Raw genomic sequence first — 16,362 nt, 5'->3', positions numbered from 1 at the left:
GAGTTCCTAGCTAAAGAATTACAGAATAAAAGCAGTTTAGTAAAAATACTACTTACAGTCCTGAACAAACATTAGGCCTTTATGACAGTCGCTCAGATCTTTTTTTACGGAGTCCACCAAAAATTAAAGATCTAAGACCACTAACTGCAAAATTTGAACATTACGAACACAAAGAACTGGTGAAAAAACAGGGGAAGGAAGTGAAGGGAACGCACCTTGTATGGAAGAAATATAGTATCATCAGAATTCAAGTATTTTTAGACATTGAATTTATGACACTGAATTTTTATCCTCCAAATTTCCCTGCAAAAATATTCACCTGAAAAAAATTCACCTGCAAAAATTCACCTGCAAAAATTCAACTGCAAAAGTGATGAACTTTAATGACCCAAGCCAGAGCAATCAGCACCAGATCGAGTCGAGTGGCTCTCGGCCAATTAAATTACGCTGTTTGATCACATGACACCGTTAGCCAGCAGTTTGTCTCCTAAAAGAGAGCTGTTTAGAGGTGAGTGATTAAGTTTTTCTCCTAAATAGAGATCATTACAGAACGCCTAGTCCTACTTAAAATCCCATTTATTATTTTTTTTATCATCTACTCGAACTAAGGAAAACGTTTGACTAACTCAAAGACAATTTCCACGCCTCCCATGCCTGTCTGCAGAAGCAGTTTTGAATTTAGGAGCGCCAAGATGGCAGCGGCAAACCCTGGCGGCTCTCCGGTGAGTATATATATTTTTTTATCTTCAAGTTTGTCTTTTGAAACCTTAATTTTATTTAAATCCGTTGCTCACGTATAAAGTACACAGACGGGGTCTTTGCTCAACTCGTCTGAGGCGTGTCTCACTAAGCGCTACATGCTAGCATCCTGCTAACCGAGCTACCCTTTACATGCTGTGCTTTAGAAAATAGGATACTCGTTAAAAAAATACTCCGCAGATATTGATAGATAGACGAACACTGCAAATATAATGTTGGAAACGAGAACGGCCTTTGGTGAAGGGGTAAAATACACCATGAATAAAGCCATAGAGTGAATGGCTGCCATGGTTGCAGAACGGCCTGATTTAATGACAAGAATGGGGAAGAGTGAGGTGAAGTGAACCAAAGCCACAAAACACGGTCAGACAAGGCGGCAAAAGGGCAGTGATCTGTCCGTCAGTATGAAGTTGGTGTGTGCTTTGGTGAACAAAAACTCCAGACCGGTAGCAGGAAGATGGGAGACTCGTGTTTCACTGGAATAGTGGTGAATTAAAACATCCTTTGTTGGGGACATTTCGGTGTAAATGCATCCATACAGGCAAGACAGAGGCAGACCAGACAGTGAAGAAAACAAGGCAAACATTAGAAATATTAAAACGGAAATATAGGATTAATATAACATACAATTTGGGAAAATGTAAGGAACGCAATGTAAATGATATTGTAAAGTCATTAAAACAGCATACTCTGATTAAAAGAAACATGTAATTGGGTAGGATAATAATAATTATAATAATAATAAACATGTACAAGATGGGTATGTATACTTGTACCCAGAATTTAACAACTATAAAGTTGTAGCATGCCAGACCATCTTGATTGAATGTAACTTCGCTCCACACAAGTTTTTTGTTAGACATATTCATATTGTTATCTAATAAATGATACATTCTTAGATTTTATCGAACATTAATTTATAAATTGTTTCTGTCTTTATGTGTTCGTTTCAGATTATGCAGGATGAAATTATTCGGTCAGCAAGACACTTGCTGCAGTTGCTTACATCATCCAACCAAACTCCTGCTGTTGCTGCTGCGATGAATCAGAATACAAGGTACTTTAGCAAGACTTATGAGTCAATCCTACATTCAACTAAATTGAGATATATATATATATATATACACACATATATATATATACATATATATATATATATATATATATATATATATATATATATATATATATATATGTGTGTGTGTGTGTGTATATATATGTGTGTGTATATATATATATACACACACACACACATGAGAATATGATTTTATTTCTTGCAGAGAACAGAGTCAAGGTGGCCAGGGTACCAGCTTGGTCAACCCTGAAAGACCATCCCTTCAGCAAGAAATGACCAGGTGAAAAAGTCATAAACTAAACACTCAGCATGAGCATGGAATTTAGGATGGAACTTTATATCTTACCAGGGGCCCGTTCTTCGTACGTCGCTTACTACATCCAAGATCAAATGACACATCCAAGATCAAATCATCGCGCTAACCGTGAGCTCGCTAATCCGGTTCCCCGAACACACCTGCTGTTGACGATTAGTACAGCTGGACGCAGTAATGTGACATCACTGGGTGTCATAAAAGGGGCTACGCATCGATAGTAGAAACATTGATCGGCAACCCTCTGATTGGTCGGCGAAAATGTCGAAGGAGCGCGCTCGGCTCGGTATTTTTCGGCAGCAGAGCAAGAACTCCTGAGTGAGGGATTTCAGGAGTTTCAGAGTTTAATCAGAACGCAAGGGAACACTGCAAAGGCTGCAAAAGCAAGGAGAGAGGGCTGGCAGAAAGTTGCTGACAAATTAAACTCGTAAGTAATTTAATAATAATAATAATAATATATTGGATTTATATAGCGCTTTTCAAGGCACCCAAAGCGCTTTACAATGCCACTATTCATTCACTCTCACATTCACACACTGGTGGAGGCAGCTACGGTTGTAGCCACAGCTGCCCTGGGGCAGACTGACAGAAGCGAGGCTGCCATATTGCGCCATCGGCCCCTCTGGCCAACACCAGTAGGCGGTAGGGTAGATTTATTATATTACACTATATTATCCAATATTATATTACATTATATTATATTGTTATATTATATCCTCTTTCACATTAGAGCCACAACAGGACCCACTAGAACATGGGAACAAGTAAAAGTGAAATATAAGAATATTCTACAGAATGGTAATATTTATCACTTATATTGCTTTTCGTCTCTTGGAAAGAGAGCCTGAAATAATCTGTTTGTTTGTTTATAACAGCAACCAAGAAAAGGGCAGAGCAAAAAAAGACAGGTGGTGGTCCTGCACCCCCTCGTCAACAAGTTGGTTAAGTAAATAATATCCTCACGGGAAAATCGATATCTCTCAATGAGCACACTGTCGCGCTGAGCTAAAGGATCCTGTCTGTCCCGCAATATACGCTGAATTCTGAAAACTCTCCTTATCAATCTTGCACCTTCCGCAATGGGTTGCTCGCGTAAACGGACAGGACATGGCTGCGACAGGCTTCCCAAATCCACCTTGGCTTTTATAGCCGTGGTCTCTCATCTTGATTACACGAAGTAATTTACAATTACTACTCTGAAATATGAATTACATCTGTAATAATCACATACATGTAATAGAATGTTAATAGTACATTTCCCTTTTTTAGGAAATGACCTGTATGTATCTGTGTGACATCAATAAAAGGATCAAGTGCTGCATTATCTTCAGTTACATTGATGTTATTTATTTATCGCTGTTGCTTTCGTATAAATGAAGCGGACATACCTGCGTGGCCGCGATCTAATCCTGTTTACATAAAGTAAACCTGCTCCCGAGCAGGTTTACGCTTACGGCTCTGTTGCTATGACAGCAAGTCCCGGATGAGCTTCGGGGAACCGACTGATCCAGGATCACGCGAAATCGTCAACAATCTAATCCGGCTAACCTACTTAGCGAGGTACGAAGAACGGGCCCCTGCTCTACACTCAGGGCTTGAATTACAACAACAGTCAATCACATAAAAATATACTTTTGGTAGTTCTGAGTCTGTCACGGATCTGGCTCGTTTCGACCCAGTATTTTGAGTTCTGATGTTTTGGTTTATTTTTGAATGTTTGTGTTTTTCGGGTGCTGCTATTATTATTATTATTATTATTTTTATATTTCCGTGTTTCTGTGTATACTGCAGTGTTAGTGCTGTGTTGAATTTGTATAAACAAACTAAAAAAGCATTTCATAATAGTCGCTTTTAAATAATTTTGTTAAAATGTTTGGGACAGGTCTTTTCCTGGTATTTTCTCAAGAGGAAAGGGGAAAAGGCAATTCCCTGCTACATCTCTGGTGCCTGCTAAGAAGCCTAAACCTCTTGAAGTGGTATTTTATTTGCTCCCAAAACAAATGGAGAAGACCCCAACAGAACATGAAAAATATATCCACACACAGGCAGGGATGGGTCAAAGAACAGCACATCTTGATGAGAGCACAACACATGAAGAGGTATAAACTTATTCTTTTTATTCACTGATCAAAACTGAGAAGTTTTCGCTTAATAAAAGTGTTATTGAAGGTGACCATCACTGCAAGTCACAGGTGGCATTTACAAAAAATAATATTATTATTGGATATTCATCATTAATCATGAAAATGTAACTGTAAATTTTGGATTGAAAAAGATTTTTTTATTATATCCAGTTTGCACTGTAAATGCATGGTTCTTTTACCGTTTCTTAGTATATACAGGGGTATAATTAATGTTAAATGTGTAATTTATTTGGACTCAGAGATTGTATTTGTATTATTGCTTTCAGTTAAGGGACGCCCTGAATGATTTGTTTCCCAAACTGAAGGAGGTAACAGGTGGCTGGCTGCTGTTCAAACCTGGGGGTGTGTATGAATTCTGCACTGTGTAATTAAACTAGAAACTGATCCTGCTGTTTAATAAGTACTTTTAAGACAAGTTCCTTTTCACCGCATGTTGTGAATTCCTAATTCTGAGTAGTTTTGAAGATACTTTTCTTTTTCACTTTTCTTGAGGCATTGGATATATTTCATGATCAGAATAATCTGCTGCAATTTGCTTTTATACAGGTGGTTGGGGAAGCCGAAAACTCTCTCTGGTTCCTCCAGCTGATATTGGCTATACAGGGACAATCCTAAAGGCTGCCAGTCGTGGGGGTAAAAATGTATATATTGCTCCTATTCAAGAGGAACTTAGCAATGACCCTGTACCACTAAGCGATGAGTCCTTCAGATGCATGCCAAAAGCAAAATGCCAGAAGTGTGGCATAGGTGTTCCACTGCAACTTCTGTCAGAACACCTAAAATCCTGTCCTCCTTTGGAAACTCCTAGTGAAAGTACTGTGGTGAATTTAGATGGTGATGAACCTACAGAAAAGGAATGTAGGTTTTTTTGACAATTTCATACTAACATATTACCCAAAAACATAAAGTGTTAAGAGCTAGCTAGAAGGAAAAATTAAATGTTAAAAAAATTAAACTTTGTCCTTTAAAATTTATTGCACAACAGCACCATTGCAGCAGTGTCCTGTCTGCACAGATATGTTTCACTCTGACCTCATTGAGCTGCATGCCTCTTCATGTGGAGAAAGGTATTTAGCAACAAAAATTGCAATTTTTATTGTCATTGGATTTAAGCCTTGAATGAAATTTAACAACATATTTTGATAGTAGCTCACAAAATGAAAAGGGGCATGAAGATACAATAATTGAGGAAGGGCTAGCAGATATGCCAGGACCATCTGGAACTACTTGTGAAGTCAGGGATGGTAGGTCAATCATTTAGTCACAGGTTATGTAAGGAAGGTGTTGATTAGTAACAATCAACAGCTAATGTGAACAATTCCCGGAAATCAAACCATTCGTTTGTATCCATTCAATGGATTTCTTATTTTTGATAGCCTCATATTCAAACTACTTTAGACAATCCTTCAAAGGATAAAACATAATCTTTTTGTAATAGTATCTAGATAGAACTTGATATCAGATAGACTCAGCACCCGAGTGCCTTTATTGTGATCTCGGGTGACTTCAACCATGTATCACTGGACAATACACTACCAACATTCAAACAATATGTGGACTGTCCCACCAGGGGAGAGAAAACTTTAGACTTACTGTATGCTAACGTCAAGGATGCATACAGCTCCTCCTCCCTCCCCCCACTTGGTAGGTCAGATCATAACCTGATTCACCTCACCCCCCGCTATGTGCCAATTGTGAGGAGGGAACCTGTGACCACCAGGACTGTTAGGAGGTGGTCAGAGGAGGCAATAGCGGAACTACAGGGCTGTTTCGAGGTGACCGACTGGGAAACACTCTGTGAGCCTCACGCCGAGGACATCAATGGGCTTACTGAGTGTATCACAGGCTACATAACTTTCTGCACCGACTCCATTGTTCCAGCTCAGACTGTTCATTGTTACCCAAATAACAAGCCGTGGGTGACTAAGGACATCAAAGCCCTCCTCAACAACAAGAAGAGGGCTTTCAGAGGGGGCAACAAAGAGGAGGTGAGGAAGGTCCAGGTGTTACTAAAGGACAAGATCAGAGAGGCTAAGGACAATTACAGGAGGAAGCTGGAGTGGAAACTCCAGCAGAACAGCATGAGAGAGGTGTGGAGGGGCATGAAGACCATCACTGGATTCAGGCCAACCAACAGCAGGGGAGCTGAGGGAGGTGAGAATAGAGCCGACGAGTTGAATCTGTTTTTCAATAGATTCGACACCACAGTGTCTGCTCCCACCCCCACAACCTCACCTGCAGTCAGCCTGGAATCCAGAGCCACACCACTGTGCCAGCCTCTCTCTTCACATGTTGCCTCCTGTGAGATTCCTGACACCCCTCCCCCACCCATCACCTTCACTCAATACCAGGTTGAGATGCAAATGAGGAGACTTCACTCAGGCAAGTCTGCTGGACCAGACGGAGTGAGTCCCCTTGTCCTCAAGGCCTGTGCCCCCCAGCTGTGTGGAGTCTTTCATAAACTGTTTATGCTGAGTCTGAGTCTGCAGAGGGTCCCGGTGATGTGGAAGACATCATGCCTCGTCCCTGTACCAAAGACGCCTCGTCCCAGTGGCCCCCAGGATTACAGGCCCGTGGCACTGACCTCCCACATCATGAAGACCCTGGAAAGGCTCATCCTGGACCAGCTGCGACCCATAGTAAGACCACATCTGGATCCCCTTCAGTTCGCTTATCAGCCTCGTCTCGGAACAGAGGACGCCATCATCTACCTGCTCAATCGTGTCTACACCCATCTGGACCAGCCGGCGAGCACTGTGAGGGTCATGTTTTTTGACTTTTCCAGTGCTTTCAACACCATCAGGCCGACCCTCCTGGGTGATAAGTTAGCAGCGATGCAGGTGGATGCTTCTCTGGTGTCCTGGATTGTTGATTACCTGACAGGAAGACCACAATATGTACGTCTCCCACAGTGTGTGTCTGACAAGGTGATTAGCAACACAGGGGCACCACAGGGGACTGTCCTCTCCCCCTTCCTCTTCACCCTCTACACCACAGACTTCAGCCACTGCACAGAGACCTGCCATCTTCAGAAGTTTTCTGATGACTCTGCGGTGGTTGGATGCATCAGCAGGGATGATGAGACAGAGTACCGGGCTGTGGTCGACTCCTTTGTCACGTGGTGTGAGCAGAATCATCTGCAGCTCAACGTGGCAAAGACCAAGGAACTGATCGTGGACTTCAGGAAGACCAGGAAACACTTGACCTCTGTTTCAATCCAGGGGGTCAGTGTTGACATTGTGGAGGACTATAAATACCTTGGAGTACACATTGACAATAAACTGGACTGGGCTAAAAACACCACAGCACTTTACAGGAAGGGCCAGAGTCGTCTCTATTTTTTGAGGCGACTGAGGTCCTTCAACATCTGCCAGAAAATGCTGAGGATTTTCTATGAGTCTGTGGTGGCCAGTGCGATCCTCTATGCTGTTGCATGCTGGGGGAGCAGGCTGAGGGTCGCAGATGCCAACAGACTTAATAAACTGATCCGTAAGGCCAGCAATGTTGTGGGGATGGAGCTGGACTCCCTCAAGGTGGTGTCGGAGAGGCGGATGCTGTCCAAGATAAAGACAATGTTGGATAACACCTCCCACCCACTCCATGACATGTTGGTCAGTCACAGGAGCTCGTTCAGTGAGAGACTGAGATTACCGAAAAGCACCACTGAACGACACAGGAAATCATTCCTGCCTGTGGCCATCTCCCTGTACAACGCATCCACTTAACACACTGTTTGCTGCTACAACTACACATGTTTCTTTTCCAAATATTTATTTATAAGTGACTTATGTATGTATGTATGTATGTATATATATGTATATATTGTACTATTCTTAGTTAGCGTATTGTCTGTCTTGTCTTAATGTTGGTTTAAAATGGAGCACTGTAACAAAAAATAATTTCCCCCAGGGATCAATAAAGTATTCTGATTCTGATTCTGATATACAGACTATATCCAATTATATATATATCTTTTAGGCTGGTTAACTGTTTTGGACTCTTCAAAGGCCATATATGAATGTGCAAAGAATGCTTTGGACATGCATGAAATGGAGAGCCCATTACGTCTCACAATGGACATCAGACAAAGTGTAGCTGATCAGGACATGGCCCTCATCTCATTCTACAAGAGACCCAATGTTGAATGGGCACGTCCCTTGGAGTGCAGGCTTGAGGGTAAATTTTCTGAAAATGATACATAAATATATCTTGAAATAATTATTTGTATTCATTATTTTATTTTGGTGATCTAACAGGGGATACAGCTATCGGACAAGGAGTAATACGTTTTTTCTTATCAACATGCATGGAGAAGCTGATGTCTGGTTTTTGCATCAATTTTGGTTAGTTTGTTTTGGTTGACCGTACCTATGTTTGATGATCATTATATTGTATAACTTTTCACAAGTTAATTGTCTCTTTATTTTGTGAAAACCTCTGTATTGTGTGTAAGTAATCTTCTTCTTTTTTTTTTCCTTTCTTTTCATTTATCTCATAGCAAACTCTAATGTTACTCCACTTTTTGAGGGAGAGCCAGGCCATTACATACCATCAGCAGCTCACTTTCTTGTGGAGAGTGATATGTTCCTTATGGCAGGGAGGATGGTAGGGCACTCCTTTCTTCATGGAGGCCCATGCCTATCTGGACTTAGCCCAGCCGTTGTGCATGTCCTACTTGGTGGTAGTCCTGAAACTGCCACCGTTACACCCGAGGACTGTCCAGATCTAGACCTGAGAGGGACAATTCAGCTTGTAGGTTTTTATGTTTAAATGAGGGAACGTTTATACATTGCCCCGTATGAGTTATAAACATGTCTAACCTAGACTAATCCTTTAAAATTGTTCTAGATCAAAAACTCTGCCATTGAGACATGGTCTGAGACTTTAAACTTGTCTTTTTAAAAAAATTTTATGTATGAGGAATTAGGAATTTATAGTTCTTGTTTCTGTCTGAATTACTGTCTTATGGGTTACAGCTTGAAGGGCAATCCAAGCTGTCGGATGAAGAGAGAAAACGTGTTCAGGATCTGGCATATGCATGGGACCTCCCCCCCTTGACAGAGAACAACAGGAGATGGCTGTTTGAGAAATTATTACTCCATTCTGTGAGTGAATTGAAAAGTAAGTAAAATATTTCTGTGTTACTGTTTAGTTAACGTTTTTCCTTAGGTCATTGGAAGAGTGACGAGGTCGATAAAACAGCTGAGAAGGGGACTTAAAGAAACCCATATGTGGACCCTGCTGACCCAGCGACCTGACACGGTGCCCTTACTCTTTCCACAAGAGTTGGCTGCTGTGAATCCTGAGGTAAATTTTGTGTTCCTAAATACTGTATTCATTAATAACATTTTACTGTGCGTTGTAGAAAATGTAGTCCAAAGCAAACTATGAAGACTTGAGTCATTCTACAAAGTGAAAAAATTGCAATTTTAATTTGGCATTTACCAAGAATTATGTATCAAATAATAAGCTTACCATAACAAAGCTGTATTCATTTTTACAAATAAAATGCACAAATACTAAAAATGAACATATTCTTGTGGACCATACATCTTTACAGCAGTTTTTCTTTAGTCCTGTAAAAATAAAACTGCTCGAAAAGCATGATTTACATATAGAAAACGATTTTGTAGATTTGAAAAAGACATAATGACTAAAATACATTAGTAATTATTTGGTAATACACATTTTCTAATTATATATTTAGCCATTACTGTTGTTTGAATTTGAAAAAAAAAAAATTTAATTTCTATTTTCATTTTTTGTTTGAGACAGTTTCTTCTTTTAAGATACAGTCAAAACTATGTAGAGGTTTGGGGATCCAAGTGAACACAAAAAGCACAAAACATGGATTATTATAGAAATTTATTCAAGAAATCAAGTCATGGACCATAAGGCTAAGTGGGTGATAGTGAGCTAAGAACAGGTGTGACTAATTAGATAAAATATGGCTATAGGGAAGGGAACTCCCCAAAACAAGAAGAGACAAAATCCATGGAAATCTGAAAAATGTGCAGCAGTATTTTTAAGGGTATACTTTGTTCTGTTACAGGTCCTTCTTCAGCGGATCGTGTGGCCAGAAGATGAAGATGATGACTGTCCTCTTCAAAATAAATGCCGAATCACAGGCTACATGAGGCATTTTATTCTAAATGGTAGGTTTGCCATTTTGCAGGAGGGGAATACTACGGAGCCCCGCAGGGGACATGGGAGAAAAAAAAATTAAGACGGACTTTTGCGAGATCTCGCAATACTTTTGCGAGATCCCGAGTTTGTTTTTGCGCGATCTCGCAAAAGTCCGTCTTAATTTTTTTTTTCTCCCGTGTCCCCTGCGGGGCTCCGTAGAATACCAATATTATTGTAATGTTAAAAATATATTGGTTGGATTTTTTTTCAAGGTTGTTAAACCTCTTTTTTCTTCACAGCAACACCAAGTGAGCTGACAAATGTCCTAAAATTCTGGACTGGATGGGAGATTGTGCCAAAAAGTCTCACAGTGGAGCTAGTGGATGGCAGACATCCAACTGCTGCCACCTGCTATGAGACCTTGCGCATTCCATACCACTACAAGGACTATTTAACTTTTAAGGAAGACCTCATTGCCTGCTCTGAAACCTGCCACTCAGGGTTTGGACTCATTTGAGTCATTCCCATAATGCAAGGTAGTGGTGTACAAGTCTCTGTTTAAGATTTGGAATATAAATGTTCACATCTACTGGGCCTCTCTGATGCCATTTACTCTGTGCAGGCAACATTGGTTCTTGGTTCAGTTCTCGGTTGAAAATGCCTTTAAGTAGTTTTTAAAACTGTTAATGTCTTGAAAGTTTACCTTGTCAATGACATCTTGCATGCATCTTGATCAAAATAAAAGGACAAGATTAACTTACATTGCTGTTTTAATTTTGAAACATTCCAACCATCAGCCTTCAGTCAAATATTGCTTTACAACATAACATTCAAACTGACAAGCAGTTTCTATTTAGTTTTCTGAGTGAATCAATATTTTTAAGTTCCCTCTCTCCTAATTCTTCAGTGTTTACATTACGAAGCTTTACTAAAAATTGTTACTTATAGCGAAGTTTATAGCTTGAAACAGTTGGTGAACCCTGTGTAATCTCAGATTTCAGCACAATTTGAAGATCAGATCCCATTTCATGACCAAAGTCACAATAATCAGAACTGCTTATACACAATTATGTTAATGAAAAAATCCTTGAAAATTCTTTGAGTTGGTTTAGTTTAAGCAGACTGATTGTCCAGATGTCCGTGATGAAGATCCGATTACATTTCATGACCAAATTGTGCAGAAATTAATGAAATTCAACAAGATACACAAACTTTTTCCTGCAACTGTATGTAGCTTTCCTATTCTAAATGAATTTCTGACAAAACTGAACAGCCATAATGTACATGTCCGCACCAAAGGACTGGGATGCCGCTCTTGGATTAACAACGCCCTGTAAAGTTGTCATTTGTTCTTCTGTCAATGGACAGTCAGTGTTCGGAACAACAATGCTTGAATGGTTATGGCAAGATAGGCCACTGTCCTCCCAGTCAATGTCTGGAATCTGGAAGCCCTGCAACGAACAAGCAAAATTAGGAAAGAATAATTGTATATAGGAATCAGAGTACTAAAAATGTGCACCTTTACCTGTGTGTTTTCTGGAACAGGAACAGGGTGATATCTGTGACCCAACTCCCACAGCTGGTTGGGACTCATGTTGTTTTCTGTTCGCAGTGGATGGTTGTCCCATCCACTGCAAAATGTATTCAAATCATCCTCCAGTCGAGGAAGAAAGACGTAATGGCAGCAAAAGAGGTGTGCAACATTTGAAATGTCAAGAAGGCCCTCTTCCTCAAGGTTGTGAAGAACATCGTAGTAAATGCATGTAACGGCCACCCAGAGGTCTCTCCACAGTCGCTCTATTCTGAAATAATATATAAAAAATATTTAATTAGGTATGGCTTTTCTTGGTGTGTATGACAAATTCCCTGCTTGTTTCTAACCCTACATGAAATGTGTGCATGACAACAGTAATAATACATTATCAGGGCATGTAGGAAGGACCCAGGCATATCACTTAAAAGGTGCCAAAAGGGTTGTAATGATCAGTGGCAACATGAGATGACAACCAGACCATTAACACAGAATGAACATTCATGGAAGGAAGGAACAGACTGGAAAAGGTGCGTGAATAACTAAAAAATAGGGCACATTCCTGAAGGCTCTTTGGGGTTTGTAGGACCTGTCCAATATTTTCTTCCTTGAGGGGTAAGTAATGGAAATTGAAAGAAAAAACAACAAAAACTGCCAAAAAAAAAAAAAAAAAAAAAAAAAAAAAGGAACACCTGATAGATATCAGAAAGTATATCATGCTGGATAGGGCACTGTTCTCTAAAGACATTTTACTGTAAAACTTTCATAAAACTATACCCTTTAAATGTATGTATTTTTAAATAATGGAAATAAAGATGCAACACCTTCCATCTTATGTCAGAAACATTTGAGGTGGACAGTATTTTATGAGAACAAACCTTTGATTGTGCACACTCTTTCCTGAAATGAAACTGCCTCTTCCTGTGCCACGAACAGTAAACATCAGCCGTGCAACCTCCACATTTTCCCCTCCGTGGTCGCCACGAACCCTGAAAACAAAGAATCGTACCCCAAAACATTCGAAGCTTTAAACAAACTTAGATCTGATAATAAAGAACAGTATATGCCTTAAGCAAAGTTTGAAAAACAAATTGTAAAAGAATCCTTAAAATCTTTCATTGCTACTGCTCTTGAATGCATCAGAAAAATTGTCTCATGAATGCACTTTCCAGCATGTGTCAGTATGAAGTTTAATTTAACACAGCTGTTAAAACATTTTTCAGGATTTCACAGGTTAGTAGTAATTACTTAGATTTATTGTATTTGTTGGAAATTACGCAAGTGCCATCTTGTATCATTATGATCTGTGTAAGGAGACAATTTTTAGAATATTTTTGCAAAAATATTTACATCAAATTAAACAAATAAGTAGTCTATGGCATTTAAAAGTGGTTACCTACAACTCTGAAATGATAATACTAATTCTTATTGATGATGATATTGAATTTGAAATCATGGTGTAACACTGAACCCGACATCATAAAATGATTACCCTTGTAATGTCAGGGAGTTACAGCCAAGGAGGCAAAATATTACTATCTCACCCCTTGTATCCAATTACATAACAGCAGTGTTTGGTAAAGGTGTTGAATTAATTTTTTTTTATTCTTAAATATCCCCAAGTCACCATAACGATCATTTGAAATTAGAGATATATATATTGAGGCAAGTTAGAATCATCTTAAACAACTTTTAATGAAATATCCAAATGTAGTCTTACAAAAGGTATGTAAGAAAATACCTAACCCATAATAAAATGCATCACTTATTACCTGAGAGGAAAACCAAACTTCTCGATTGATTTTTGGAAGAATGCCAGTGTTGTTGATGCCAGATTGTTGGAAGCAGCACCGAGATACATAATCTTTATAGGAAAAAGAACAATGGGAAACTTCCATGTAAATATTACATTTGATTTACTTACTAAACTAAACTTACCTTACGAGAAAAGCCATCAATACCTCCAAAGATCACAATGTTATAGCTGAATGGGGAAAACAAAATGTTTTTTTTATCAGTTTTTGAATTATCACTTTGAAGTGTTTAAATGTAAGCAATGCAAGATGTAATTTATGTATGTCCAGATGCAAATATAGTAACGAGTAAGATAACAAAATACAGTTCTGAACATTTGCAGATGAAAAAATTCTCAGGAATATCTTTCACTTCAAAAGATCAAATAATTTACCGTATCAGTTTGTGATTTGTGTCAATATGCATTAGAGACTGTGGTCCTGGGACGGAATAAGCACGTCGAGCAATGCATCCCAAGGAAAACATCCTTGACACAACACCAGCTGTGTCAACACGGTGCATAGAACTTCTAACCCTTTGGTACTGGACTCTGTGTCCTCTGGCCTGAAGAAGTGCTTTCACCATCCGGTATCCAGCGTGAGGCTGCCTGGATTTTATGTCTGTAATGCATTGGTCCAACTCTTCATCTGACAGGCTGCTATAGAGTGCTTTGACTGAAAGATTGAACTCATTCATGCGTCGGAATACTGTGCTTCTTGACATTCCCAAAATTTTAGCAATGGCTGGGATGGACAAGTTCAGTTCCAGAAGACTGTTAAGATGATGGGGGGAAAGAGCCATTCTTAGTCGCCCAGTAGGTCCCCACTCAAACTGAATGACAGCACTATGTAGATTCATTTTATCCTTTTCTCTGTTTATCAGAGTATGTAAACTACATAATGCATCTAAGAGGACAGGGCAAACCTGAACTTGACCAGACAAAGCTTGTAGAAAAACTAGTTCCTGGGTGCAAATGAAATCTAAAAAGTCCAGATCCAGGGGAAAGGTGTTCAAGACAATGTTCTAAACGTGAACGCAGTCTCAGAAGAATATGATGTAGGAGAAGATCCTAAAGGAGAGGAAAAAGTAGAATTATTTTTGTAATTTTTAAATCACCAACAAAAAGTGAGTTAAAAACACAAGGTTAGTTACGTTAACTGAATATTCTTAGGCTATAAGATTCCAATGTTTATTTTATCATATTTCCTTATGGTTCTTTGAAAAAAGTATATTTTTTAATTCATGCCATTTGTTGCAGTATTTTGATTTTCTGGTTAGGATTTTATTTATTATTTTCTTACATCTTTTGTTTTAATAGCACAGTAAAAATTGAGCTCGCAAGAGAAAAAGCTTTATTTTCTATTTTATCTGTTTTATTTAAATGTTTTTGAGAACAAAGCCAAACCAAAACTTAATGAAGAAAGCTGGAAATGATTATTGAGTTCAGTGTTCCCAACGAATACTCTGAATGGATGAAAAAAAACGAAAACAGATTGCCTGGCAGCGTGTTTCATTTATGAAAAGGTCAGAAAATTAAATTTGATATTGTCAAATTTAATCCCTTTTGTTTATGAAACAGTGAGAATGAATTTCTTAATGGGTGGCTCAGTTTGGGGAAATTGTGGGTAGCCTGCAAGGGCCTCAACTCAATCCTATATTTCCGTTTTAATATTTCTAATGTTTGCCTTGTTTTCTTCACTGTCTGGTCTGCCTCTGTCTTGCCTGTATGGATGCATTTACACCGAAATGTCCCCAACAAAGGATGTTTTAATTCACCACTATTCCAGTGAAACACGAGTCTCCCATCTTCCTGCTACCGGTCTGGAGTTTTTGTTCACCAAAGCACACACCAACTTCATACTGACGGACAGATCACTGCCCTTTTGCCGCCTTGTCTGACCGTGTTTTGTGGCTTTGGTTCACTTCACCTCACTCTTCCCCATTCTTGTCATTAAATCAGGCTGTTCTGCAACCATGGCAGCCATTCACTCTATGGCTTTATTCATGGTGTATTTTACCCCTTCACCAAAGGCCGTTCTCGTTTCCAACATTATATTTGCAGTGTTCGTCTATCTATCAATATCTGCGGAGTATTTTTTTAACGAGTATCCTATTTTCTAAAGCACAGCATGTAAAGGGTAGCTCGGTTAGCAGGATGCTAGCATGTAGCGCTTAGTGAGACACGCCTCAGACGAGTTGAGCAAAGACCCCGTCTGTGTACTTTATACGTGAGCAACGGATTTAAATAAAATTAAGGTTTCAAAAGACAAACTTGAAGATAAAAAAAATATATACTCACCGGAGAGCCGCCAGGGTTTGCCGCTGCCATCTTGGCGCTCCTAAATTCAAAACTGCTTCTGCAGACAGGCATGGGAGGCGTGGAAATTGTCTTTGAGTTAGTCAAACGTTTTCCTTAGTTCGAGTAGATGATAAAAAAAATAAAAAAATAATAAATGGGATTTTAAGTAGGACTAGGCGTTCTGTAATGATCTCTATTTAGGAGAAAAACTTAATCACTCACCTCTAAACAGCTCTCTTTTAGGAGACAAACTGCTGGCTAACGGTGTCATGTGATCAAACAGCGTAATTTAATTGGCCGAGAGCCACTCGACTCGATCTG

General features: G+C 39.3%; 2 protein-coding genes across 6 annotated transcripts; one reads left to right on the top strand and one right to left on the bottom strand.

Annotated features, from left to right (window-relative positions):
* Positions 1 to 367: 367 nt before the first annotated feature.
* LOC146677055 (G2/M phase-specific E3 ubiquitin-protein ligase-like) lies at positions 368 to 11,179 on the top strand. 4 transcript variants are annotated; one of them, XM_085418094.1, is made up of 16 exons: positions 368 to 508; positions 610 to 722; positions 1,713 to 1,816; positions 2,040 to 2,114; positions 4,030 to 4,246; positions 4,558 to 4,633; positions 4,838 to 5,149; positions 5,277 to 5,358; positions 5,438 to 5,535; positions 8,270 to 8,467; positions 8,548 to 8,634; positions 8,790 to 9,043; positions 9,268 to 9,396; positions 9,461 to 9,598; positions 10,344 to 10,446; positions 10,717 to 11,179. In XM_085418094.1, exons 1-16 carry the CDS (start codon positions 460 to 462, stop codon positions 10,932 to 10,934), a joined length of 2,253 nt encoding a protein of 750 aa, XP_085274220.1. In that variant the 5' UTR covers positions 368 to 459; the 3' UTR covers positions 10,935 to 11,179. The 4 variants fall into 4 exon arrangements, with proteins under 4 accessions (XP_085274220.1, XP_085274194.1, XP_085274202.1 ...); XM_085418068.1 differs by lacking the exons at positions 5,277 to 5,358; positions 5,438 to 5,535 and having other exon boundaries at positions 390 to 508; positions 4,838 to 4,924; XM_085418076.1 differs by lacking the exons at positions 5,277 to 5,358; positions 5,438 to 5,535 and having other exon boundaries at positions 427 to 508; positions 665 to 722; positions 4,838 to 4,924.
* A 185-nt stretch (positions 11,180 to 11,364) lies between these two features.
* LOC146677054 (uncharacterized) lies at positions 11,365 to 16,127 on the bottom strand. Of its 2 annotated transcripts, XM_085381005.1 has the most exons (7): positions 16,042 to 16,127; positions 14,137 to 14,811; positions 13,887 to 13,932; positions 13,721 to 13,812; positions 12,827 to 12,937; positions 11,943 to 12,219; positions 11,365 to 11,868 (listed from the first exon to the last, which is right to left on the bottom strand). In XM_085381005.1, the coding sequence occupies exons 2-7, from the start codon at positions 14,598 to 14,600 to the stop codon at positions 11,662 to 11,664; spliced, it is 1,197 nt and encodes a 398-aa protein (XP_085237131.1). In that variant the 5' UTR covers positions 14,601 to 14,811; positions 16,042 to 16,127; the 3' UTR covers positions 11,365 to 11,661. The 2 variants fall into 2 exon arrangements, with proteins under 2 accessions (XP_085237131.1, XP_085237140.1); XM_085381014.1 differs by lacking the exon at positions 16,042 to 16,127 and having other exon boundaries at positions 14,137 to 14,841.
* Positions 16,128 to 16,362: the final 235 nt, after the last annotated feature.

Source organism: Rhamphochromis longiceps, linkage group LG2 (genome assembly GCF_057381845.1).
Source record: "Rhamphochromis longiceps isolate RC_006_pf linkage group LG2, R_longiceps_female_GT1.1, whole genome shotgun sequence".
In the NCBI taxonomy this organism is placed as follows: Eukaryota; Metazoa; Chordata; class Actinopteri; order Cichliformes; family Cichlidae; genus Rhamphochromis; species Rhamphochromis longiceps.
This window is presented reverse-complemented; position numbering and strand designations above follow the sequence as displayed.

Excerpts from the sequence above, each read along its gene's own strand:
- LOC146677055 (XM_085418094.1), top strand. The coding sequence starts at position 460 with ATGACACCGTTAGCCAGCAGTTTGTCTCCTAAAAGAGAGCTGTTTAGA. Across the intron at positions 509-609 it reads TAAAAGAGAGCTGTTTAGAG|GAAAACGTTTGACTAACTCA; the intron begins GTGAGTGATTAA and ends ACTCGAACTAAG. Across the intron at positions 5,359-5,437 it reads GCCTCTTCATGTGGAGAAAG|TAGCTCACAAAATGAAAAGG; the intron begins GTATTTAGCAAC and ends ATATTTTGATAG.
- LOC146677054 (XM_085381005.1), bottom strand. The coding sequence starts at position 14,600 with ATGAATCTACATAGTGCTGTCATTCAGTTTGAGTGGGGACCTACTGGG. Across the intron at positions 12,220-12,826 it reads AAGAGTGTGCACAATCAAAG|AATAGAGCGACTGTGGAGAG; the intron begins GTTTGTTCTCAT and ends ATATTATTTCAG. Across the intron at positions 11,869-11,942 it reads CTGTTCCAGAAAACACACAG|GGCTTCCAGATTCCAGACAT; the intron begins GTAAAGGTGCAC and ends TGTTCGTTGCAG.